Source organism: Lynx canadensis, chromosome C1 (genome assembly GCF_007474595.2).
Source record: "Lynx canadensis isolate LIC74 chromosome C1, mLynCan4.pri.v2, whole genome shotgun sequence".
Lineage (NCBI taxonomy): Eukaryota > Metazoa > Chordata > Mammalia > Carnivora > Felidae > Lynx > Lynx canadensis.
The window spans coordinates 11,149,063-11,174,677 of record NC_044310.1 but is presented as its reverse complement, the minus strand read 5'-3'; the positions used below and the strand labels follow the sequence as shown (position 1 = coordinate 11,174,677).

Genomic DNA, 25,615 nt, shown 5'->3' with positions numbered 1-25,615 from the left:
TGACGGCTCAGGGCCTGGAGCCCGCTTCGGATCCTGTGTCTCCCTCTCTCTCTGCCCCTCCCCTGCTCATGCTCTGTCTCTCTGTGTCAAAAATGAGTAAACATTAAAAATAATTAAAAAAAAATAAAAATAATTTTTTTAATAAAAAAAATTTATTTTACAGTTCATTTATTTTTGATATAGTCAGAGCGCAAGTCAGGGAGGGGCAGAGAGAGAGGGAGACACAGGATCCGAAGCGGGCTCCAGGCTCTGAGCCGTCAGCACAGAGCCCGACGCGGGGCTCGAACCCACGAGCCGAGCGATCATGACCCGAGCCGAAGTCGGACGCTCAACCGACTGAGCCACCCAGGCGCCCCTAAAATTTTTTTTTTTTTACATAAAATAAATGTTAGCTTCTCAGAAGACCTTTCTCCTTGATTATTCAACACTAAGGAGTCTCTAGTCCCTTCCAACATAGAAATCTACTCCATTTTTGTTGTAGGATTTATTACTACCTGTCATGTTCTTATTGGCGTCACTCCTCAAAGACACCGCTATGGTATAAGCTCCCTGGGACTCTATGCCTTTGCTCAGTTCATGCGATGATGTAGTCACAGCATCAACTCTGTGTCTGGCACATGATACTTAATGTTTGTTGAATTAATGTCTTCTGCTTAATTTTTTAAAGTTTTTTATTTTATTGTGAGAGAGAGAGAGCACGAGTGAGTGAGGGGCAGAGAGAGAAAGGGAGAGAGAGAATCCGGGCTTAAGCTCACCCAACGCAGGGCTCAACCTCACGAACCGTGAGATCGTGACCCGAGCCAAAGCCGGATGCTTAACTGACTGAGCCACCCAGGCGCCCCACCTTCTGCTTAATTTTTAATCCGATAGGGATGCAAACAACCTTTGTAGCTGGCCGTAGGAATAAAAGGATGGAAGAGAAGTGGGGCCCAACATAAAGTCACTTCTCTTTACACCTGATTTGGGCTTTTCCATTCTAGGAAGGTAAAGGATGGGACAGTGTAGTCAAAGCCTACACAGCCATCCGCTGAGGGGTGCTGTTTGCCTACGTCCCAGATTAGTTGTCTATGTGGGTATGATAAAAAGTACTGCTTCAGGGCATCTGGCTGGCCCAGTCTGAAAAGCATTCGATTCTTGATCTCAGGATCATGAGTTCAAGCCCCACATTGGGTGTAGAGATTACTTAAAAAAAAAAAAAAAAAAAAAAAAAAGTCCTCTTTCAAAATCTATGCTAAACTCAAACTCAGCAGTCATCCTAGGCTAGAATTCCTAAGCCTGCAAATTGACCTCGGTGGCCTGGCCCGGTTTCAGGCCCAGTTCTGCTATGTCACTCCACTTACGGGACAGCCCCTCGGGGCCTTTGAGATGAAAAATCGCAGCAGCATGATGGCGCCCACGGACTTACTATCCGCTCTGCATCGGGCACCGCTCTAGGCACTGGGGATACAGCGGTGAGAAGGACAGGCATCAATCCCTACCCTCCGGCAGTTTCTTTCTGACAGAGAGAAAGGAAGTAGACAAGAAGCGAAATGCAAGGATGTTAGGCAGTGGTTAGTGCCTCGGAGAAGAATGGAGGGAAATGACATGGAAGGGGGTGGGTGGGTGGCTTCAATTTCAGATCAGGTAGCCAGAGAAGGCCTTTACGGAGGTGATAGTTGCGGAAAGACCTGGAGGAAGTGAGAGAAAAAGCCACGAAGGTGTCGGAGGAAAGAGCATTCCAGACTAAGGAGACAGCAAATCCAAAGGCGAGAAAGAGCTCAAGGAATACGGAGGTCAGGGTGGCTCAGAATACGAGTGAGGAGGGGAAGGAGGCAGGAGAGCAAGGCGGAGAGGTGGGTAGGGGGCCTTGGAGACATCGTAAGGACTTTCAGCTTTTATCCGAGTGGGAAGGGGCCCCACTGAAGGGTTTTAAGGAGAGGTGCGGGCTGGCTGTTGTGTTAGGGAAGAACAGAATGCAGGTGGACAGGAAGACCCACTGCGGTAACCCAGGCGAGAGGTGAGGGGTCCTGGGACCGGGGTTCTAGAAATGATGGGATTTTGAATATGTTTTGAAGTGAAGCCAACAGGCTTTCGGATGGATTGGATGTAGGTTGAGAAAGAAGAGCCAAGGTTTTGGAGTGAGCAACCGGAAGGAAGATGTTGCCATTGACTTCTCGGGGAAAACGGAGAGGAGCAGGTGTGGGGTGTGGGTGGAGTATTTCTAGCGCAGGGCTCTGTGATGTCAGATACCTGGAGTCTAAATGGGAAAATGTCGGCTTTTAGTAACTCCCTAGGAGGAACCAAACCACTCTAGCTCTTTTTTTTTTTTTTTAATTTTTAAAAAATGTTTTCTTTATTTTTGAGACAGAGACAGAGTGTGAGCGGGTGAGGGGCAGAGAGAGAGGGAGACACAGAATCAGAAGCAGGCTCCAGGCTCCAAGCTGTCAGCACAGACCCCGATGCGGGGCTCGAACTCACCAACTGTGAGATCACGACCTGAGCTGAAGTCGGACACCCAACCGACCGAGCCACCCAGCTACCCCGTTTTTTGTTTTCATAAAGATGTAGTGAATTCCCCTTTCTCTGTGCCAAGGACCCATAATTCTTTCTGCTAGTAACTAATTATGTCTCACATTTTCTATCACTCTATAACCATTTTCAAATGGTTATCAAAAGATTGAGATCTGAAGAATGGCAACATAATTCTTACCTCCAACTAGAAGTAGCCTTTGCTGTCGTCATTCTTATTAGACAGGCAAGGGATGGTCACAGGATAAGGGAGGGGATTTGTCTAAACTCCTCCCTACATATACCAGCTGGTCCAGGTCCATTGAAATCTTCTTTTTTTTTTTTTTTTTTTTAATTTTTTTTTTCCAACGTTTATTTATTTTTGGGACAGAGAGAGACAGAGCATGAACGGGGGAGGGGCAGAGAGAGAGGGAGACACAGAATCGGAAACAGGCTCCAGGCTCTGAGCCATCAGCCCAGAGCCTGACGCGGGGCTCGAACTCACGGACCACGAGATCGTGACCTGGCTGAAGTCGGACGCTTAACCGACTGCGCCACCCAGGCGCCCCCATTGAAATCTTCTCAAGTGAAGACCCCACAATACAAACCATACAGAAAGCAATGACTCCACATTGGCCAACCCCTCAAAGGTGTTTCCAAGTTACTCACTGATCTCAAAATCATTAATCTTATGTTATTTTAACATTTTTTGTAAAAAATTAAACACACGGCGTTTACAAGCTTTAGGATAGAAAAGAGATCGTCCTGCAACCCTCAACAAGTAATTGACTCTCAGTAGTTCAGAATGAGGGGTCTCAATTTGTGAATATGTAACTGGGAGTCAAGACGAGACTCTGTCCCCTGAGCAGACATTAGAAGGTGGATATTCTTTCCGAGACAAAAACTGGGCTAATCTCTTATCGCGCACAGAGCTAGTCTACGTTTCCGTCTCTCTTTCAACTAGGTGTGGCCAGTTACGTGGTTTTCATCGATTGTGTGTAGGGAGGGACAGGTACCATTTCCAGGTCTGGCCTGTAAAAACCACTTGAGCTCGACTCTCTCCTCTCTTCTATCATCTTCCAATTGAATGTAGACCAGGGCAACCTTGGAAGCAGGGCGAAAATGGCAGAGATGCTGAAAGCCTGTTTCCTGAATGACAGCGTGAAGAGCCCTCCTGCCTCCACTGACTTGGACTGTTAGTTAAGGAGAAACAAGGTTCTATCGTGTTAAGCTGCTTACATTTGGGTTGAGTATGTGACAGCGGTTAGCCTATCCTGATACAGAAATTGGTACTGAAATGGGATAGTCACCATAAAAATCCAAAAGACCCTGTCTTGGTGGTCAGGAAGCAAACTGGTCTAGGGAGGCTAGAAAAATAGGAGACCTTTAAAATTCAGTGGCAAAACATCTACTGAAACTCTCCTGTGGCAGCGTGGATGGGTGACTACATTTACTACATAGCCCGAAGTTCAGGTCTACGAGGAAGGGTTGAAAACTCATGTTTGTGTGTTGATTTTTACACTATGAGAAAGACCAAAGTTTAGGAAAGAACTTGTCGCAAGCCGAACTGGAAAGGAATAGAGCTAAGAACTTTGGGGCCTTGAATGCAGGGTTGTATAAGGAAATGAAGTCATGCTTGAGGACTGTGTACACGAAAGAACTCGAGTGTGGTTACTGGTAACGGAGGATTGACTGGAGCAGATAATCAGAAGGCCACTGTGACGGAGGACATTGTTTTGCCAAAGAAACCACAAATCCAGAGTTCAAAAGCCACAGCCTCTCTTCCAAGCCTTCAGACCAACCCCCAGTGCTCTAGACTTGTGCCAACAGTAAGCTAAGAGAGCTGTGTAGCTCCCAAGGAAGGTAGAGACCTAGCACCTGCTTCAGATGGGACCACGGACGATGGATACGGGAGTTTCTTCCACTGAAGATAATTAGAGTTTTAAGCAGTTTCCCCAACCCCTTCACAAGGGTTGCACTTCCTGTTCTCTGTTCTGTTAAGGGATTTGCTAATGCGGTTTATTCTGTCCCTGCACCCCAAGGTGCAGGAGCAAGATAACTTATCTCAAGTTCAGTTTGCTAAACAATAAAAAGCCACAATCAAGACCCGAAGGAGGGCAGGGGATCACAGGGGATTCTGGACTGAAGTCAGTTGAGTACCCGGATAGTATGTGGAGCCATCTCCTTGGGGGGTGTTAGGTAGTGGTTGAAACACTGCTAGATGGCCCTAACTGTACTCGTCGCGTTGGGCACGCGAGTAGATTGTATTTCACAGCCTCCCTTGCGCTTCGGTATGGCCGTCCGGATACCAAGCCAGGGAAACGGATCCAGGAGTGATTGCACCACTTCCAGGCCTGGTAGAAAAACTTCCACGAACAACCCTCATTCTCTTCTCCCGTCAGTGGATGCTGATATCCAAGGTAATCTTGGAAGTCACACGTTGAAAAGGTCGGAACCCTGGCAGCCTAGGACCCTGAATGACGGATTGCATGGGGGGGGGGCAGAGCCACATCTGGCTCTTGGAACCGCCCAACTTCTGGTAACTGCATGTCGCATTCTCCAATCCCTTACGTGACACAATGAATAATACTAGCTAATACCTAATGAGCGCTTAGTACGTGCCAGGTACTGTTCTGAAAGGATTAACTCGTTTAATCCCGACAACCACTCAGAAGGTCCCCATTTTACAGATGAGGAAACAGAGGCACAGAAAGGTTAGGAGACTTACCCGAAGTCACATAGCCAGGAAGCCCCAGAGCAGCCTGGCTCTAGAGGCTAATCTAACCACGACACCCTACCACAGCGTTCTGCCTGTTCCAGTGCGTCAGCTGCCCACACAGGCACAAATGCACGGTCTCCGACATGCGCACATAGCCGTGCCCCTGTAGCGGTCATCTGCAAGTGAACTTCAATGGCTCGGGCATAACCCATTTCTTCGGAGGTACAGGCAGCTGGCTCCCAAATCACAGTGCCCGCGTACAAGTTGTTCAAAGGGGCAGGGAGACAGATCAGGACTCAAGTTAAGCAACCATCTCAATTTAAAAGAAACCGATCAAACAAGAGTCTTATGATAAAAACTTTATTGTCTTATTAAATATCAAATGTTTTACACATCACTTTTTCTTCAGAAAGTTCCTATTAAAAAAAGAAAAATAAAGTGTTTTGATTATTTAGGGCTGACTTAACATTTCAGTATGTGACAAAAACTCAAACCCAAATGCATCTAGTTCACTCAGCTGCAGACAGGTCCTATGTCCAGCCCCTAAACCAAGGGCACAGTGCAGCCAACCGTGGGATTCCTGAGTTTGGTTCCCTTAAGTTCTGAGTTTCCCAACTCTCAAAACCAAAGCGCTATGGAGCGACTAAGCTATTGGCAAGCCTATTTTGCCAATCTGCCTAGCTTTTTAAAGACGCAGTAGTCTCAAAGCTTAAAGAAAAGTCAGCAAAGCAATACGTGAGCAACTGCAAGAACAAATAAAAGGGTTGGAGAAGGGTTTCGATTTGCTAAGATTTGCCAAGTGTGGCTACAAAACTGGTAAACAAAGCTTCCTTGACAGCAAAGGCCATTAGCTCAACTTGCCATGAAGACGGGACTTTGAGTAACAATGAGCATCACCAATTTTCGCTGTACGTGCACGGTGAAAAAAGCAAGTATGACCAGTATGTTGAACTGCTCTGAGTGCATCACCAGAACTATCTGAAAAGGGTGATGGAGAGAACAGAGAATGGGATATAATCATTCAGAGAGAAAGGTCCCAGATAGGGGGCATAAACTCAGAAAGCTGTGGGGCCTGCAGGGAAAGAAAACTGTCTGGTCAGCATCAGGTCATCTCAGGCTGAAGGAATCTGGAAACCAAATGGCTCATCTGACTGCCTCTGGTAGGAGATTAAGAGAGGTCTACCTTCCTCTAAACCACAGACGCATTCAGTCAACGTTGCATATAGAGCAAACTCCTGGTAAACAAAATCATTTCCCACCAGACACGGATTTCCCCAGGGAAAAATAAGCCAGCATGCCCCTTCCCCAAGTCGGCTAATGAGAACCTTCGTATGGTACATATTTAGAGAAATATAGTTCTGTAAAAATTCTAATTTTGTATTCTACACCCCCACCCCACGTCTTCGATAATCTGCCTAACTTTTTAAGGTAAAAGAAACATTCTCTAACTCCTACACCCTTGAGCCATTTTCTCTGTAGAGTTTATTCCTTAACATTGTGCCCTGAAACTTACCAGCTATATCCCCCTCACCTTTTACAGCCCCCAGAGGATCTAAATTACCAATCACCAATAAATATCCGATGAACTTGGGAGTTTTCTAATTGTAAGCCTCAGAAGTCACTAGCAGTCAGGCTGTATGCCTCAGGATTACAACATACGTGGTGACATTTTAAAGAATGGGTTAAAGAATTTTCTTTTGATGGAGCGATCCTGCTGAGAGATTTGGTAGAGCCTCGAATCCTCTTGTGAATAATTCTGCCCACCACCCAGTCCCAGAACTGTCGCTTGCTACATTTTCTGCTCTAGATTCTCATTTCCACATTTTGCACTCAGCTGTTTTAAAGCAGCAAATGCCACAGAATCCTCGAAGTCCCGTGGGACCAGATGGCCAGTATTCCAGAGCAGCCATGCTCAAGGTGGGGGGCGGGCAGGGAGAGGATACCCCGGCACACTCCACATTTGAACCCTGCGTGGAAGGATGCCCTGATGGGAGGGAAAGCTCACGGTCACGGCTACATATTTGGGATCTCTCCCGTTTACTTGGACTTCTACCCTGCCCACCCCACCCCAGCAGCATAAATTACTTGCAAATAATTTATACTGATTTCTTCAAGTATTCCTATAAATATTTGAACATTTTTTGTTGGTTTCTGATTCCATAAAAAAATTAAAAAAAAACATTTTAGAGCAGTTTTAAGCTCTAAATAAGCATCGAATTCCATTTTGAGCCTGATTTTCCCACTCTCTGAATTTGAACCAAATCATTCTAGTATGACTTTTAAAATAAAACCATGCTAATAGGCAAAAGCAGATCGTTCTCCTAAAGCTAAAATTTGCTTCATGTCTCCTTACTAGACAAAGCTTCATGAGGACAGGCTTCTAATCTGATTTAGTCACCCCTGTGTTCTCCGTACTCACCAGTACCTGGCACACAGGCACTTAATGTCTGAATCAATCGATTTTTTTTTTTTAAAGTAAACTCTACCCCAACATGGGGCTGGAACTCACGACCCCGAGATCAAGAGTCACATTGCCCCACCGACTGAATCAGTTAGGTGCCCCATGAATCAATGAATTCTTAATCAAAGGCTCATACTGTATAGCCCTCAAGAGTACCAGATTTTCTCAAACTTTTTCTGTGTCTTAACCACCACAATACTGATAGTGCAATGAAGAAAAATCTAATAAACATCTAGAAACCATTTTCTGGTACTCCCAATGCAAAAAAAAAAAAAAGCCCTATTGGAATTTTTCTGTCTAGGGAAATCTAATGATTTGGTGCAGGATAATTCTGAATCGAAGGGGAGTCTTAGGACCACTCCATGCACGCCCTCTATTTCTAGGAAGGCCATTTTCAAACTTTCTCCCCGGTATTTCCACTTTCACTCCCCACCAAAATGTGATGCCTCTGCTACTTGGAGAAACTAAGGCACAAGAGAAAATCAAGTACTTCAAAGGTTTACCCCTAAAATCTTAACTCAACGGACTCCTAGGAACACCTCACTAACACTGAGGGACCTCTAAGATACAGAGCTTGAGCCATGAATTTTCATTTCCACAGTTCTCAAAGACACGCTTTAAATTTACTTGGTCTTTGAGGAATTGGCGTTTTTAATTCTTCCAGGAAAAAAGCTATTTTATGGAACTCCTAAAACGTTAACATTCATCTTCTAGGAAGGGAAACTCTTGATAACGGTTTCTTTCTAACTCAGCCACAGACTATACTAAGTAACCAAATTCAAAGGAGAAATTTGGCTTTTTGGTATTTGTGCTAGAGATTGGAAGAATGCATAATCTAGTTAGCTTCTCTTAGGATATGTTACCGGTGATAACAAGTTTGAAATACACAGCAGTTCAATTATGCTGCCTGCTCTCACTGCAGGTGGCAAACAGGTAGGAAAAGGAAATCAGACGCTCTGCAACTTTCCTGGCTGGTTACCGGCAAGGCTGTTTTTATATACATGGTGGGATAAAAGCCACCGTATGTGGAGGATATATCTGTAAATAGAAAAATTGCTTGCTTTTCATTCTATGTAAAATTAACCGTAGGCTATTTGTCAATCACATATGTATATATACATATGAGCTGATGGTTAAACCAATGAAGTTTTTATGGCTTTTACTAGAGAGAGAAAGCTGTGCTAAGGGAAGAACAGATTCCAGTTTTAACTGGTTATCAAAATTGGTGACACAAAGTCTCATGTGTCTTTCCATTTTTATGCAACCCTCTTGCTAGAGAAATGCTTTGGACAAAAAAAAAAAAAAAAAAACACGGGCTGTGTCTTCCTTTAGTACATATGGAGACAAGGAGCGCTGGGAGGTTTCACAGGCTCCAAGGCAGACCAGTTTTAACACCCACCCACCATCTATCCCATTCTCTTTGCCAAGCCACCGGTAATCTTTAGATGTTAACGCCTAAAGCCCAAACTGAGGGATGAAGGCTGCCGGCTGGGGCCCGGGGGCCTACACAGGTACAAGTGGAAATCCTTCTTCCCAGCTTCAGTGGGCAAAATCTACAGCTGTGTTAGGCACAGCTGTCTGGTCACCAAGCACATTCCAGTTGATTCCATGGAAATCAACTGAAGGTAAACCGCAGAAGTCCTCCAGGAAGGACAACCTCCTCCTCTCTCTGGTGAGTAAACAGAGACCACCCTTGGAGGGGAACACTGACCACAGAACCGTCCGTTACTGGTTACGGCAAAGAAGCTATCCAGTAAGGTGGCCCGTTACTGTTGATGGCTGGCCAGGATCAGTTCTGTTGGCAACCAGAGGAGTTCACAATGATTTTACCTCATTTTTAGAGAAGTTAATCTCGAATCTCTGCACTTTTAGTAAAACTGACAAAGTTCACTAGTGTCGTGTTCCTTAATTCCCTTTGTGTTTTAAGAACTGCGTGATTTAAAATTACTCAAAATCCTAATAATGTCAGCGACTTTACGTTCATACGAATGATGGGACAGGAAAATAAAGTTTTAAAGATCCAAAGCAATTATACACTGAAAAATAAATGATGAAAAAGGACAAGGCTATCTGGCAAGAGGGTTCAGCTCATTCATTCAAGGTACTCCTAAGGAGAATACATGTACAACTATAGGCCTATTCGATTTTCTCCTAAAAATAAATATACATACGTAAAAAGCTATTGTAATCAAACCTTTTCCACACTGATATTCTGTATTCTACCTAGGATGGATTCCCAGATCTCCGCACTGTGAAAATTCAGTGGCCAAGCCGCTGAGCAGTGCGCCACTGCTCAGAAAGACTAGGAGGCCCGTCTTCACCCAGAAGGCCTCTTGGGAGGAGTCTGTTGTCACTGATAACTTCCCCCACCTCACACCCACCCCACTTTATAACCCTAAAGATTTATTAGCTTAGAATAAATTCCCAGTTACCACCCGTAAAGCAAATACGGGGGCCACTGCATTGCTACTGGATTTTGCTTCCCTCATAGCACCAACTACTTAATTATGGTCGCAGCTCTAAGAGTCGGTTGACAGAAATCCTACATGCAGTTTCCTAGTGCATCTTACGTCTTTGGTGTGGGGCAGGCAAAAGGGTCTGCAGCATGTGATTGTCTCAAAGAACATCTTAAAGACAACCTGGCTGACCTGCTGTTCGGAGCGCCCTCGTGAAAACGGTAAACCACAACTCCTTCTGCCAACCATCTCCCAACTTCGGAGGATCATGATGAATCTATGTGACTTTCCGCCACATCACTGAAGACTCACAACATACATACAAACGTCACAGCAAAAAGAAAAGACGACGGAATAGGACAGAAGAGAAAGGTCTCTAAGTGCCCCCAAATGAAAATGTCAAAAACTCCTGAGATATGAGCCTCCGTTTTGATTGTGCTCAATGACTTGAATTTAGAAAGAAAGAATACGCTTGCAAAGAGAGTAAGACTTCACACAAAATCATTTAACACTAAGTTCACGAATCACCCTTTCGAAGCATCTGTTTCAAACACATTGCAAACTCTAGCTTGGAATCAGGAGTCATCCTCAAAATTCTTTTCAATAAAACCAAGATTTCAGATTCCTGCTGGGTACATAAGATAATTTATTTTCTGGGAAAAACTACCTAAAATCTATCCAGTAGGATTATTGCACAGTGGGGCCCACAGGACAATGATTTCCAAGGGCTAGTCCTCATATAAAAAAAGGCCACAATAAATACATCTATATACTATGCCCCACTCTACCTTGACACGGTAAACACAAATGTGATGCCGCCTGCTTTAAAAAAGAAACTCCTGAGGAAAGAAAGGGATGGAAATCTCTACCAAGGCCACTTGAGTCAGAAACTGCCATTACTATTTCCATTGCCGTAAAGGCCACTCACCAAACAGGCTGACCATTCCAAGCACCAAGATGAACCAGCGACAAGGTTATCACACTTCATGATATCTCACTCCGATCGCGGCTCACACTGAGCTTTGGAAGCACTTCCCAGTAGATGAGCTTAGAAAGGAAATGAACTGCAGGCAAATCAACCCCTTAGCAGAAGTTCATTGTTGGTCGCTAAGGGTTGAGGTGAGATCAGTAAGATGCTCGCAAACCCACTCTCTAGTAAATTCCAGCGTTTAGGCCATTATTTTTCACTCCCGGTCCTTGAAACATCACCAAACATTTGCAAACAGAATTACACGCTTTTCCCTTTTCTATCTGGGTAGCACCACGTTCCATTCTGATGTTGATTCCCCCCCACCCCAAAATACTTGGCAATCCATGCAGCAGCCTGTCGCGTACAGAGCAGCCCAAGTTTTAAATCCTCCCAACTCACCCATAAAACTGCCAAATCCTAACCACACAAATAAAAACATACCACTCTAGGAGAGATCACTCAATTATTCTTCAACTTCCTCTTATAACTGATGCACCACCAATACACAGAGCACTAAGTGTAATTCCAAACACCACACCATGTGATCAAGTTTGTAAATGGACAATTGAGCCAACAAGCCATACCCTGCCTACAGCACAGACACAGCCAAAGTGGGAAGGTGATCTGCTTTCAGCTGCATGGGGGGTAGGGTTTCTCATGGCTTCTGCTTTTTAAAGCACTCACTCTCATTCTAAAATGGTATGCTATACACAAAACCATCAATTTTATTCCAGAATACATCATCTTGATAATAAAAAGCTTTTGTATGCACATACTGCCAATACATTTAAAAGGCCCAAATTTTAACAAATAGAATAGACAAATTCATCAGACAAGAGATAAGTTACTTTGGCCGAAAAAAATCTTTAAAAAAAATCTGGCTCAACATTCTGCTTGCAGGTTTCTACATATACTGTGTACGTGGTGAGTGAGTGAGAGAGAGAGACAGAGAGAGAGAGAGAGAGAGAGAGAGAGAGAGAGTGAGTGTGTGTTGTGTGTCTATAGCTTTTTTTTTTTTTTTTTTTTTAAGGGAATGGAGGATGGTTTAGCCCACTTTTCCTTGGTTATGTAGGAACTACAATGTTCTTTGCGAGCAAGACAAGAAGTGCAAGGTCTGCATTTCCACCAACTCGATGCAAAGCCCCAAGAGCTTCCTGCAAAGTGAAGCCGGCACGGAGAATCCGGTCAATGTCTGCAGCAGGAAAAATCAGTGGTGGAAGGATGGAAGGACTTGATGATGGGTGGTTGGTGGGCGGTTCAAAGTCAACAAGTGGCCCTGCAGCTTCAGGACAGACATCCTGTCGTGTCTCAGGCCTGTCTGTCACCAGATTCTGTGCGCCCTGACCCAGATCTTCAACCAACGTGAAATTGGACCAGGACTTCGTTTGCTCAGAAGTGGGACTGACACCATCCTCCTCACCTGCTGAAAGTTTGGGTGAGATTTCTACACCTAAGGTGCAGTGTAATTGATTAGACGTTTTTGCTGAGGCTAGAGCGTCAGAACTGCTCTTGTTCTCGGATTCTCTAGACTCGGGGACACTTTCCTTATCAGTGACTAGGCCATCACCTGGATCCCTGACATTAATATTTTCTACATCTTCTACTCCAGCACCATTTGAAGTGTCTGTTAACTTTTCTGCCCTCACCGATACAGTTATGGTCTGATGAAAGGAGACTTGGGAACGCTCTTCGTTCTGGGTAACTAGAACATGCTCACTTTGGGTCCATCTTTCAGAAAGGTCCTTCACACCTGTTTGGCCCTCAGTTACCATTTCCGATTGACAGATAACTTCTTCAGATGTATTTTCTGAAGCTGGTTTACTACTAATGACCAAAAGTTCATGGAGTTCCTTCAAGGCTGCTGTTAGAGATGAGCAGGATTCCTCTGCTGACTCCACAGAAGGCTGACAACTGCCACAGAGACTTAAAGACGGGGAGCAATCCCCATCTTCTTTATTTGTTCCAGACATTTCAACGTTATTGTCTGGGAGTTGTAAATCCTGAGTGCAAATTGAATTACTCAAAATTTCGGACGAAGGGTTACATTTTGATGTTTCTACTTCCATCAGGGGATTATCTAAGGTGAGATCGGGTGCACCGATGTTCTTGACACTGGCATTCTGACCATCCGCTGAGTTAGGCACAGCCACTAGGGACTCTTCAACTGTATCCACTTCCATGAGTGTTTCTGAATGGGGGCAGCCAAAGCATCCTGAAGGTAGAATATTTTCCTCTGTACCTGGAAGGTCCACATTCTGCTGTAGCCTGTCTTCTTTCATTGTAGCTCCTAAATCAACACTTCTCTGCGGATTCTGTTGCCTTTCTCCAAGAAGTTCAAAGTCCTCTGTGTTACAGAGATGGTCTTGTTCTTGGTCATGTAGAGCATTCTGTTGTACAACCTCATGCTGTTCATTCCCTGGTTCTTTGTGCTGCTGAAGGCCATTCCCTTGACTCGGGTTCTGACTTTCTGGATGCCAACCCTTTTCACCTAGAAACCCCGGTGGTTCTTGCACACTAGTAGTCGTGACGGATAAACTCGCTTGCTGTCTTGTGTGGAGGGGAGATCTGAGGCCCTGGGTGCTTCTTTCAGCAGATTTCGCCATATTCTCTGCAACAATGGCTTCTTCGGATGAATTCTGCAGAGGCATGGCTGGAGCGCTGTCTGCTAAAGAAGCACAATCAGAAAGATCCTGTGGAGGAAGATGTTCTTTCTTTTCAGAGGTTATCTGGAACTCAGCGGAAGCCTTCAAAGCCTTTGGAGCTTTAGGTTCAGTGCTGTCAGGGTCACTGGGCTCGATAGGGCAGCCTGAAGCAGAGACAGAGTGAGCAAGACTCGTAGGATTACCAATCTCAGGACTCTGTCCTGAAGGATGGGCTGAATGGTTAAATCCATCTGAAGTTGGTAAGGATGACATTCCCAGTGAGGTAGTTTCTTTACCACTTTTCTCTACATGGAACAAAAGGGAAAGGAAAAGAGATTAATCAGCAGGTTACAAAGGCCAATTGCTTCTCAGATGATACAAATCTCAACAGGACAGAACAAAATCAGGTCCTTAAACTTGGGTTTGTCTTATACTGATACTTATACGAGAACCATTCTCACTGGGGTAGACAATTCAACATCACAGCATCAGAATAAGAGATAGGCACGTTCTTAACAAAACATGTACACTGTAATTCAGTATTTTTCTTTAAGTACCATTAATAAACATCCACATAATGGCTGCGTTAGTGCTCAACACTGAAGGACATTCATGTATCTTTATTCTCCGTGGGTCCGACCCTCTTAGAAGAGTTTCTCCGGGTGTGTTCTATCACTTGCCCTGAAATCCTGTTTGCTAAGCATGCACACTCTGGGGCACCATCGCTGGGAGTAAACCCATGGGTCTGCACTTTCAAAAAGCTCCTCAGGTGGTTCTGAAGCATGTTACAGATTTTGAGGATCTCTGCACTAGAGCGATTCTCACATCAATGCACTTTTAGCGTTTCAAACGACAAGACTAAAACCAGTTATATCTGGAACAGAGTGGGAATTATAAAGAGAAAGGAGAATATGCTCGGGATTCTCTAGGAGACAGAGAAACAAATATTCTATTTAATTCATTTCTATCCAAACTCCCATGATCCAAATCATGAGATAGCTGTCTGAGCAAGGACTCAAAGCACAAAAATAAAGGTAAAGAGCAAACAGATTAGATCCAATCATCACCTTGCCAAATGCGGCAACCTTAGAAAGGTTTATCAGTTACTTTATCACATTAACATAGTACAACTAAGTGAGGACACTGAAGTCTTTTAGGGCAGGGAAAGGGGGTAGGGTCCTGGCAGCAAAGGCGGATGGTTCATAACAGTTTTCAGACAGGCAATGACCAATTAGACTCAATACAACTGACTGGGCACTCAAGGGTGGCAGGCTCAAACACCACCTCACGAAGCCATTAAACGTCAATTCCAACTCTCCTTTTGCCACCGATACGAACACTGACCTCTATGCAGTGACTAGAAGACTGTTAATTAAATGCCAACGGGTGGCAGCAAAAACTACTTCACGATACAATCTCTCAGGGCAGATGCTTCTCAGACTCAAATGCTTCGTGTTGACTGCCATCCATTGTGGGGGGCTTGATCTTAAGTCAGGAAGCAATCCAGATTCAAATGGCTCTAAATCATTCTAATCCAACACCGGTTAACAGCACGATGAGATAAAGCACTGACTCTGTTGGGAAGTTACTGACTTCTGGTGAAACAATATAGTTTAGAGGTCAACAGGAAAACAGCATTTGCTTCAGTGTAAATTATATCCATTAGTGTCTAGAAACACAGTTATCAGTTTTATTTATCAATCTCTAAGGCCGACTCTGAAAGAGGTTCAGTTGTGAGTTAATGAGAACAGAAAAGATGCATCACAGTGAAATATCCAAGTTAAGTAGCACGGGGCATGTGATGATGGCCTTCGGGCACTGGCACGCCAGTTACAATCACTGTGTCAGGTCAAGGAGAACGTGGCCTCAGTGTGTGTTTTGTGCTAAGAAAGCAGCACACAGTCCTCCAAGGGCTGAGACTTCACTGGCCTAAGTGCTGACCATAGGGGACAGGCTCAGTACTACAGGAGAGGAGAAGGGGATGAGAACAATGGATATTAAGAATAATTAAACTGTGCCTACTTTTACCCCATCTTTCTAAGGAAAAAGAAAAAAACGAAGAAATTAAGTGCTAGGGATCTAATCACAACCAGCCTGCAACCCCGTATGAAGCCCAAGGCTGGGAGTTGCCTTTTTTCCTCTTGATAAATCAGCCAGTAAACTCAGGCTGCCGTCTCCCAAATTTACACTCCAGGGAGATGGGAACAGAGTGTCTCCCGGGGAGGCTCTGCGAGGCTAGGGAGAGAAGAGTCAAGTCTTAAGTCCCGTTTCAGGGAGAATTAAACCTCAGCGCTGCCCACGTTACTGAACCTGTGCCCCCAGACAAGTTTACCTGGCCGAAGCCTCGATTTCGTCTTCAGCGGAATGAAAATTTCTTTCAGGTAGAAGTGCCCTTCTACCACTCTAGGCAGTTGTGTGCAGGGATATGAAAAAGGAACTTCCAGTTTTCCAGAAGAAACAGGCTCATGAGACCCCTAACGGTGTAGTTACCTTCAACAACAACATGCTGCGGGGCGGATATTCTTGATTTGCTCTATTCACAATGGCCAGATGGACCTGGCTTTTCCTGGGATCTCCCTCCCCTCCTTGGACTGTTCCACAACAGTTGATGAAACTATAAATAGGAAACTATACTTCGATGTGTACGCGTGCCAACATACGGATGTATATACAGGCTGGTTGTCACCAGATCAGACGAGGTGACATGGATGGCAGAAGCTAAGTTCCAAAACTGCGGCGGACACAGAGACTTTCAGAGCACAGACGATAACCGGATGGAAGGCTGAACGTGGCGTCTATAAATACCTGGTCTGGGGCCCACTCCAGCTGCAGCACACACACACTACATGCATCATGGCTTCTGACGCTCTGTTTGAATTAGGAAACAGACAAGCAAACTTGGGTTAACAACGCAAACCACACAGCATGCAGGGTTATTGTCTCCATTCCTCTGCCGTCTTTATAATCAGGAGCTGGTAGAGTCAAAGTTGGGGAACGCTTCTGTAGTCTGGTTGGTTTAATTCTCTCACAATACACAGAACAACGTGTCAACTTCAACAGATCTTCAATAGAACTTGGAAAGGAATTCATCTCACACACCCACACACATGGAACTCATGGGCAGACGTGTGAGACAGGTGGAAACAGCAGACCCATGGATGGGATTACAAGCTATGGCAATCTTCAAGGTGAGCGAACACTTGTGACAGTCACTTTCCCAATTTCTTTCTCAGTTGACATTTATTTTTGGGAGAAAAACAAATGAAACTGGATCGTCCTGGCTTAACTTCTCTTCTAGTCAGTGTTTAGAAAATGTATCAGATATAGCTCCTGTCCTGACTTATTTTTCTGCTGATAGAAAAGATAAAAGATACTATGGTATAAGGTATCCACCAAAGGAACAGTTTTTGGCAAAAATACTTTCACCTACTATGTCCAGAGTTTTGATTTTGAAGATACTGGCAAGTCAGCGTTCCAAACAAGACAGACCTGATGTCGAATTCATTCACTATTTAAATATTGGAAAAATTAGCACAAGCCACGTATCGTCACTAAAAAAATATCCTCTGGGCAAAAAACCCACTTCCTTTTAAATCCTTTTCTGAAAACTATTTTTATTTTTTTATCTTATTTTTTTATGTTTTTAAAGTAATCTCTACACCCAACGAAGGGCTAGACTCTCGACCCCGAGATTAGGAGCTGCACGCTCTGCGAACTAAGCCACCCAGGAGCCCCTCCTTGTAATCGTTTGAATTGCCACATTCTGTTCACTATGCCTGAAAACACCTGTGGTTTCTATTTTCATCTCCTTAACTTTTTATTACAAGAAGGTAATTACCCAAAGAGGGTAACTGTTAGTAGGTTAGAAAGCATTGCTATCATCAGCCAGTGCTTCTCAAATAAAAACACCACATTGTAGGGGGAAAATAGACATTTCACAAGATGGTAATACATCCTCATTTTATTAATACCCAGAATGATGACTCAACTGACAAGTTACTAAAAACAGGTAAAACCTTCTAAGTGGGTATGTCAAACTCAGTCAAGCTTGCCTTGCAGGGAAGCTTAAAACTATTCATTCCATGGCTGTTCAGAATATTCCCCTTCCTACAACCAAGGCTGTATTTTGTACGTAAAACTCAAAGGTGCCAAAAGGTGTCAAGGAGCAGACTATGAACACAGCCAGCTTGGAAAAGTCCATCCGCTACCCACACCCATTTTAATTTAAAGAGGCTCAGGGCTACACCTTGGGTGCTCTCCATAAAAACACTGGCAAAATCTGGCTGCCTTTTTCTTTTTTTTTAATAAGCTCCTATCTTTTATGTCTTTAGGAGAAAGCTATTCCCTGGACTTGTAGCTCTAATACATTTTACTGTATCAGAAAACACAACATGTGGTATTAGTCACTGATGAATATAGCTCAAGACTTGAAAATAACCCCAACTTAAAAGTTAATTCTCTTCAGTGTCTAGAAAATGCATCCCACAGTCACGGTTTTAGAACAGATGGGGAAAATGATCACATGGAGGTAGGATCTCATCGAGAATGTGTCCTTCCATCTTACCCAAGAAAACTTGGCTGGGTCTTTAGACTTAAACCAAGACAACTGAGACTCACAAAGAAGTGAATGAGGAATCCCCGTGTCAGGGGTTTGCAGACGGTTCTAATTTGGCCCAAGAACACACTATGCAATCTCATTAATAGCATAAACCCTGTATTCTGATTAGTGTTCAATTATGCTCCTCATTGTTGGTTCCTCTGTCTCTGGTAGCAGCGCTTTCAGTAGATATTAATTAAAAAGGTCAGGACTGCTTAGTCAGGACGACAATGCTATCCTTCAAAGGAAGCGGGCCCAAGAAAAGGAAAATAAATGTTCAGGGAAACTGCAGAACTAAAAGGAAATGTCTGCTTACTGCAAGAATTTGTGTTAGGAAAAAGGAAACAAGAATTTTTAGGAAGCCTACCAAAATGCGCTTAAGCAAATAACTGCCCAAGGTACCTAGCACACAGCAATGGATCTGTCGAAACACCGAGTTTTTCTTTACCGTATTGAGAGAGGACAAGGAACACATCCGTGACAGCACGATGACATGGATTAAGAACTGAAAAGGTCCCCAAACCCTCTCAAGCTCCAACCTCCCCGGCTCACTGACAACAATGAGCAAGTTATCCCAGAGCATGGCCACTGCAAATACCTGCATCCTCTACGGATTTCTGAAGAGCTTCTGCTAATTCTTGGTCTGCAATCTCTTCTGGCCGCACATCCTCTCGCCCCGCCCCATACGCCAATCGGGCACACTCTGGTAACTCTCCCTCGGGCAGGAAGGTGGTCTGTGAGCCTGTCGTGCCGATCACGAGCACGTTTTTCTTGAGGTCGATGGAACACTTAGAAGGAAGAAACCAAAGACGGATGATAGCGGATAAAACACCATGCAGAAAAGTTATCCTGAATTTAAATATTTAAGTTTTATTTAAGTATTTTTTTAATGTTCGTTTATTTTTTAGAGAGAAAGAGAGTGAGCGAGTGAGCAGGAGAGGGGCAGAGAGAGACAGAGAGAGACAGACAGAATCCGAAACAGGCTCCAGGTTCTGAGCTGTCGGCACAGAGCCTGATGCAGGACGCAAACTCACAAACCAGGAGATCATGACCTGAGCTGAAGTCGGGTCAGAAGCTCAAAAGACTGAGCCACACAGGTGCCCCTAATATTTAAGTATTTTTTAAAACATTTAAAGTTTATAGCAGAATCAAAACAAAAAGCTTATAGGAGAATCATCTTTATATGATGTAGTTTTATACATATTTGTCCAACCCAACCTCTGTTCATTTCTGAATTTAAATGTAATACACATCCACTGGACAAAATTGGGAAAAATGCCAAGCATAATCAGCAGCCCCCCTTTTTAGAAATACAGAGATGATTTTTTCTTAAAAAAATGAGACATACCATTTATACACTCACATTACTATTTACATTGTGCTTACTACACAAAGTACCAATCATCTCAAAAGTGGTATATGGGCAAGGCGATCTTTATTTTTTTTTCTTCTTATTTTTTTTAATACAGAGAGATGGAGACACCAACTCTGAAGAAAGCTCCAGGCTCTGAGCTGTCAGCACAGAACGCACGAACTGTGAGATCACGACCTGAGCTGAAGTTGGACGCTTAACCAACGGAGCCACGCAGGCACCGCAAGGCAATCTTTATTTCGTACTTATAACTACCCTCCTTTTCTGTGTATTTTTCTAACTATTTAACATAGGACAGTACACACGTATATGTTTTCTATCTGTAAAGCTGAAGACTACTGGTGGATATCATGACTAAAAAATGGGGACAGAGTGACAAGTTAATAAATTAGGTTTTATTAATACATGCATTCACTCACCCCTTCTACTTAAAATTCTGCACCTTGATTAGAATATTAATGCAATATATGTTTTATAGGATTTCGGTATTAGAACGAGTATTAATAACATGGGGGTACCTGGGTGGCTCAGTCCGTTAAACGTCTGATTCTTGATTTCAGTTCAGGTCATGATCTCACGGTTCATGAGATGAAGCCCTGAGTTGCGCTCTGCACCGACAGTGTGGAGCCTACTTAGGATTCTTTCTCCCTCTCTGCCCTTTCCCGCTCCTGCTCTCTTTCTCTCTCTCTCAAAATAAATAAACATTAAAAACAAAAACAGTATTAGTGACATAAAAATATTGTCTAGATACTGGGGCGCCTGGGTGGCTCAGTCGGTTGGGCGCCCGACTTCGGCTCAGGTCATGATCTCATGGTCCGTGTGTTCAAGGCCCGCGTCGGGCTCTGTGCTGACAGCTCAGAGCCTGGAGCCTGCTTCAGAATCTGTGTTTCCTTCTCTCTCTGTCCCTCCCCCACTCACGCTCTGTCTCTATGAAAAAATGAATAAATGTTAAAAAAAATTTTTTTTTTTTTAAATATTGCCTAGATACAAAATCTTGCTGGGAAAATTTTATCACCCAGTGGACACTAATTGCTTCTTCAATCAGAAGAGTTTATCTTTAAACAAATTACTAGATTTCAGAGTGGAAATACAAATATTGTAAATGAACATAGTTACAACTCATTCTCCCCATACTAAACAAATATTTCCGCTGTCCGCATCTTATCTACACCTTCTTCTTCAAGCACTGACAAGCTGTGAAGGATTTACTAAACTAGTATAGCAGTAAAATCATCATGTGTTTTCTAGATCCCGCTACAAACCCATCAAAACTTACCTGAGTTCTAATCAGAAACTAAAAGTAACACAAGAGAACCAAGTTGCCCATTATACTCTCAAACAGATGGCGGGATTTAACAGATTCAGAGAGATTTCACAAGAAGAGATTCTATTTCTACTGATAAATCGTTTCAAACCATGTATGATGACATCCTTAATTAGGGACCTTTCCAAGTCTCAAAAGCCATGTTTTCTCAGTTTTCTAATATATATAACCAAGAGAAATGATGCAATCATACCCATGTAACATACAAAACGTCAGTGCAGAAAGATAGTGAAGCACTTGATTACCTGATGTCGTTTCAGCATGTCCAGTCCCAGAAGCATGTCCATAGGCTGTTCCTCAAGGATAGAGAAAGAGCACGCCAGGAAATCTCCTTCAATTTGAACCTGAGCTAAAGCATATTAAGAGAAGGGATTGCGGATTTTTGCTTCAAAAGCCTCATGCAATCTTTGGAAAGACTGCATTCTGTGCCTTGCTTCTTGCAATCAGTCAAAGCCAAGGCAAAGCATGAAACAAGTGAGTTAAGTATGAAAATCCAGTGAACCCAATGACCAGTTTAAAAGTCAATGAAGGGGGCACCTGGGTGGCTTAGTCGGTTGAGTGTCCGGCGTCAGCTCAGGTCACAATCTCCTAGTTCATGGGTTCAAGCCCCGCATCGGGCTCTGTGCTGACAGCTTAGAACCTGGAGCCTGTTTCACATTCTGTGTCTGTCTGTCTGTCTGTCTGTCTCTCTCTCTCTGCCTCTCCCCCACTTGTGCTCTGTCTCTGTCTCTCAAAAATAAGTGAATAAATGTAAGAAAAATAAAAAATAAATAAAGCAGAATAAAACAAACACCTATGCATTTATTTCCCCGGTTAGGAAACACAAAACTCAGAGGTTCCTTATGTTCTACTGCTCATAGCTTCGTGTCTTCTCCAACCCTCCCGACTATCCTGGCTTTTGTATCAATCATTCTTAGCTTTTTAAATGATTCTTACGAGTCTTGTATGATTTTCTTTTTAATTTTTCTTTAACATTTATTCATTTTTGAAAGTGAGAGAGACAGAGCATCAGTGGGGGAAGGGCAGAGAGAGAGGGAGACACAGAATCCGAAGCAGGCTTCAGGCTCTGAGCTGTCAGCACAGAGCCCAACATGGGGCTTGAACTCATGGACTGCGAGATTGTGACCTGAGCTGAAGTTGGACCTTAACCAACTGAGTCACCCAGGTGCCCCGAGTCTTGTATGATTTTTTAAAAAATCTTCTTAATGTTTATTTTTGAGAGAGAGACAGAGCATGAGCGGGGGGAAGGGCAGAGAGAGCCGGAGACACAGAATCCAAAGCAGGCTTCAGGCTCCGAGCTGTCAGCACAGAGCCCTATGTGGGGCTTGAACTCATGAACGAGATCATGACCTGAGCCAAAGTAAGACACTTAACCAACAGAGCCACAGGTGCCCCCAGTCTTGTATGATTTCTAAGTGACATACTATTTAGTTTTGTGTTTTTGAATTACCACTCACTAATCTTTTACTCAAGTATTTTGAGGGGTGCCTGGGTAACTTAGTCGGTTAAGCGTCTGACATCGGCTCAGGTCATGATCTTGTGGTTCCTGAGTTCGAGCCCCACATCAAGCTCTGTGCTGACAGCTCAGAACCAGGAGCCTGCTTCAGATTCTGGGTCTCCCTCTCTCTCTCTGCCCCTTCCCCGCCCCCCCTCAAAAATAAACATTAAAAAAAGTTAATTAAAAAAATAAAAAATAGAAGTATTTTGAGATCGATCCCTGCACATGTAACTATTTCTTTCATTTTTAATTATCCTTTAGGGCACCTGGGTGGATAAGCTGGTTAAGCGTCTGACTCTGGACTTTGGCTCAGGTTATCATCTCGCCGTTCATGAGTTTGAGCCCCCCATCGGGGCTCTGTGGTAACTGGGGTGGGCCTGCTTGGGATTCTCTGTCTTTCTCTCTCAAAACCAAACTTAGGGGTGCCTGGGTGGCTCAGTTGGTTAACCATCTGACTCTTGGTTTCTACTCAGGTCATGATCTCACAGTTCATGGATTTGAGCCCCTAATCAGGCTCCACTCTCTCCCTCTCCCCCTCCCCTGCTTATGCTCTCTCTCTCAAAATAGATAAATAAAACTTAAAAAAAAAAAAAATCCCTAGTGTACTGTAATGTCTAATATACCACAACTGATTTATTCTACTGCTCTGGGACTTTCTGGGTCACTTCCAATTTCTGTGGTCATAAGCAATGCTGCCCTGAGTATTCTCCTGGTGTGTATTCAGTTTGTCTAATGGTATATATACCACAGAAAACAGAATTACAGGGTTCTAGGGAATATTAGGTTCAACTTTGCTGGGGGATGTTGAATTATTTTCCAAAATGTTTCTAGCAGTGTATCAGAGTTCCTACTGCTCCACATTCTCACCAACAATTAGTATTATTAGATTGAAAATCTTACTGAATTTCCCTGACTAATAACGAGTAACTTTTCATGTATTTCTTAACCATTTGGGTTTCCTATTCAATAGTGCCTGTTCTATTGCTTCTGTAATTTTTTTTTTAACATTTATTCATTTTTTTGAGAGACAGACACAGTGTGAGTAGGGGAGGGACAGAGAGAGGAGACACAGAATCTGAAGCAGGCTCCAGGCTCTGAGCTGTCAGCACAGAGCCCGATGCGGGGCTTAAACTCATGGAGCATGAGATCATGACCTGAGCTGCAGTCGGACGCTTAACTGACTGAGCTATCCAGTGCCCCCCATTGCTGTAATTTTTAAAAAATGTCTATTTATTTTTGAGAGAGAGAGAGAGAGAGAAAGAGAGAGAGAGAGAGAGAGAGCGCGCGCAAGCAAGGGAGGGGCAGAGAGAGAGAGAGAGAGAGAGAGAGAGAGAGGAGGAGGGGGAGACACATAATCTGAAGCAGGCTCCAGGATCTGAGCTGTCAGCCCAGTGCCCGAGGCGGGGCTCAAATCCACAAACTTTGAGGTCATGACTCAAGCTGAAGTTGGACCCTCAACCAACTGAGCCACTTAGGTGCCCCTGTAATTTTTTTTTTTATAATTTTTTTAATGTTTATTTTTGAGAGAGAGAGAGAGAGAGAGAGAGAGAGAGAGAGAGAGAGAGAGAGAACAATTCGAGAAGGGGGGCAGAGAAAGAGGGAGACACAGAATACAAAGCAGGCTCCAGGCTCTGAGCTGTCAGCAGGGCTCAAACTCATGAACCATGAGATCATGACCTGAGCCCAAGTTGGACACTGGGCCACTCAGGACCCCTGTAATTTTTTTTTTAATTTTTGAATGTTTATTTATTTTTGAGAGAGAGACACACACAGAGCATGAGCAGGGGAAGGGCAGAGAGAGAGACACACACAGAATCCGAAGCAGGCTCCATGCTGACGGCTCAGAGCCAGACGTGGAGCTCGAATCCACAATCCCCGAGATCATGACCTGAGCCGAAGTCGGGACACTCAACCTAGCCACCCAAGTGCATCGCTCCTGTAGTTTTTTTATAGCATCTTACTGCATTGAAGGACGGACACATGCATACACACACACTGTATATATTCTGAAAACGAATCCTTTATTGGTCACTGTTATAAAAACTCTTTCCTGGTTTGCATTTGTTCACATCCTTTATGATGTCTTTTGATAAAAAATTCTTAATCGTAATGTGGCCCAATCTACCAAATAATCTCCTTCTTAACTTTTAAGGAACTCTTTTTCTGCATGCGAGATATTCTCCTAGATTTTCTTCTAAAAGCTCTGATACTGCTTTTAACATCTAGGTCTGTAACCCACGCCGAACTGACATTTGTGTGTGATGTGAGGCAGGGTCCGTTTTCCAATTCATTTTTTCCACAGGGACACCCAGCTGGCCTCGCATCATTTCCTGAAACCTTCCCTCCGCTCTGTAAGATGTCCTCTGTCATTTATCAAGGTTCACGTAAGCACAGGTCTGTTTCTGTTTTAGTCCTTTGGTCCTGACATCTAGAAGGGGAAGTCATTCCAGAGTTATCTTGCCTATTCCTACAATAAAGGGCTGATTTTATTTTATTTTATTTTTTTTTTAATTTTTTTTTTTCAACGTTTATTTCTTTTTGGGACAGAGAGAGACAGAGCATGAACGGGGGAGGGGCAGAGAGAGAGGGAGACACAGAATCGGAAACAGGCTCCAGGCTCTGAGCCATCAGCCCAGAGCCTGACGCGGGGCTTGAACTCCCGGACCGCGAGATCGTGACCTGGCTGAAGTCGGACGCTTAACCGACTGTGCCACCCAGGCGCCCCAAAGGGCTGATTTTAAATGAGCACATCAGGTCTCACAAAAAACCTACTGAGATCTTGATGGTACCACAATGACTGCTGCTGATGAATGTGGGAGAATCCTCACCTTTGACACACTGAGTCTTCCTACCCATGACACAGCTCTCCTTTATTTAGATTTCCCTTATGATCATAGGTTTTCAGCCTGCTGTCGTAGCCAAGCTGCAAAATGCTACGACCTGTCCATCCACAAGGAAGGACGCGAGGGACTGAGACTTACTTTGCCTCATCCTATTATCTTCCTACCTAAAACCATGGAAAATCAAACCCAGACTCTGAAGCAAACCAGTTTGTGGTATTACAGTCCTACTGTGTGTAGGAAAGTACG

At 43.9% G+C, this 25,615-nt stretch overlaps 1 protein-coding gene across 4 annotated transcripts in view; it reads right to left on the bottom strand.

The window, feature by feature from the left end:
* Window positions 1-5,552: 5,552 nt before the first annotated feature.
* Window positions 5,553-25,615, bottom strand: part of DDI2 (DNA damage inducible 1 homolog 2) — a 44,756-nt gene continuing 24,693 nt past the window's right edge. Inside the window, exons 7-10 of one of the 4 annotated variants that reach the window (XM_032594198.1) lie at window positions 21,274-21,377; window positions 18,931-19,120; window positions 16,541-16,603; window positions 5,553-14,040 (exon numbers count right to left, since the gene is read on the bottom strand). In XM_032594198.1, the coding sequence (XP_032450089.1) occupies window positions 16,587-16,603; window positions 18,931-19,120; window positions 21,274-21,377 (311 nt within the window). In that variant the 3' untranslated portion in view covers window positions 5,553-14,040; window positions 16,541-16,586. The other 3 variants (XM_030327464.1, XM_030327466.1, XM_030327465.1) reach the window with 3 other exon arrangements.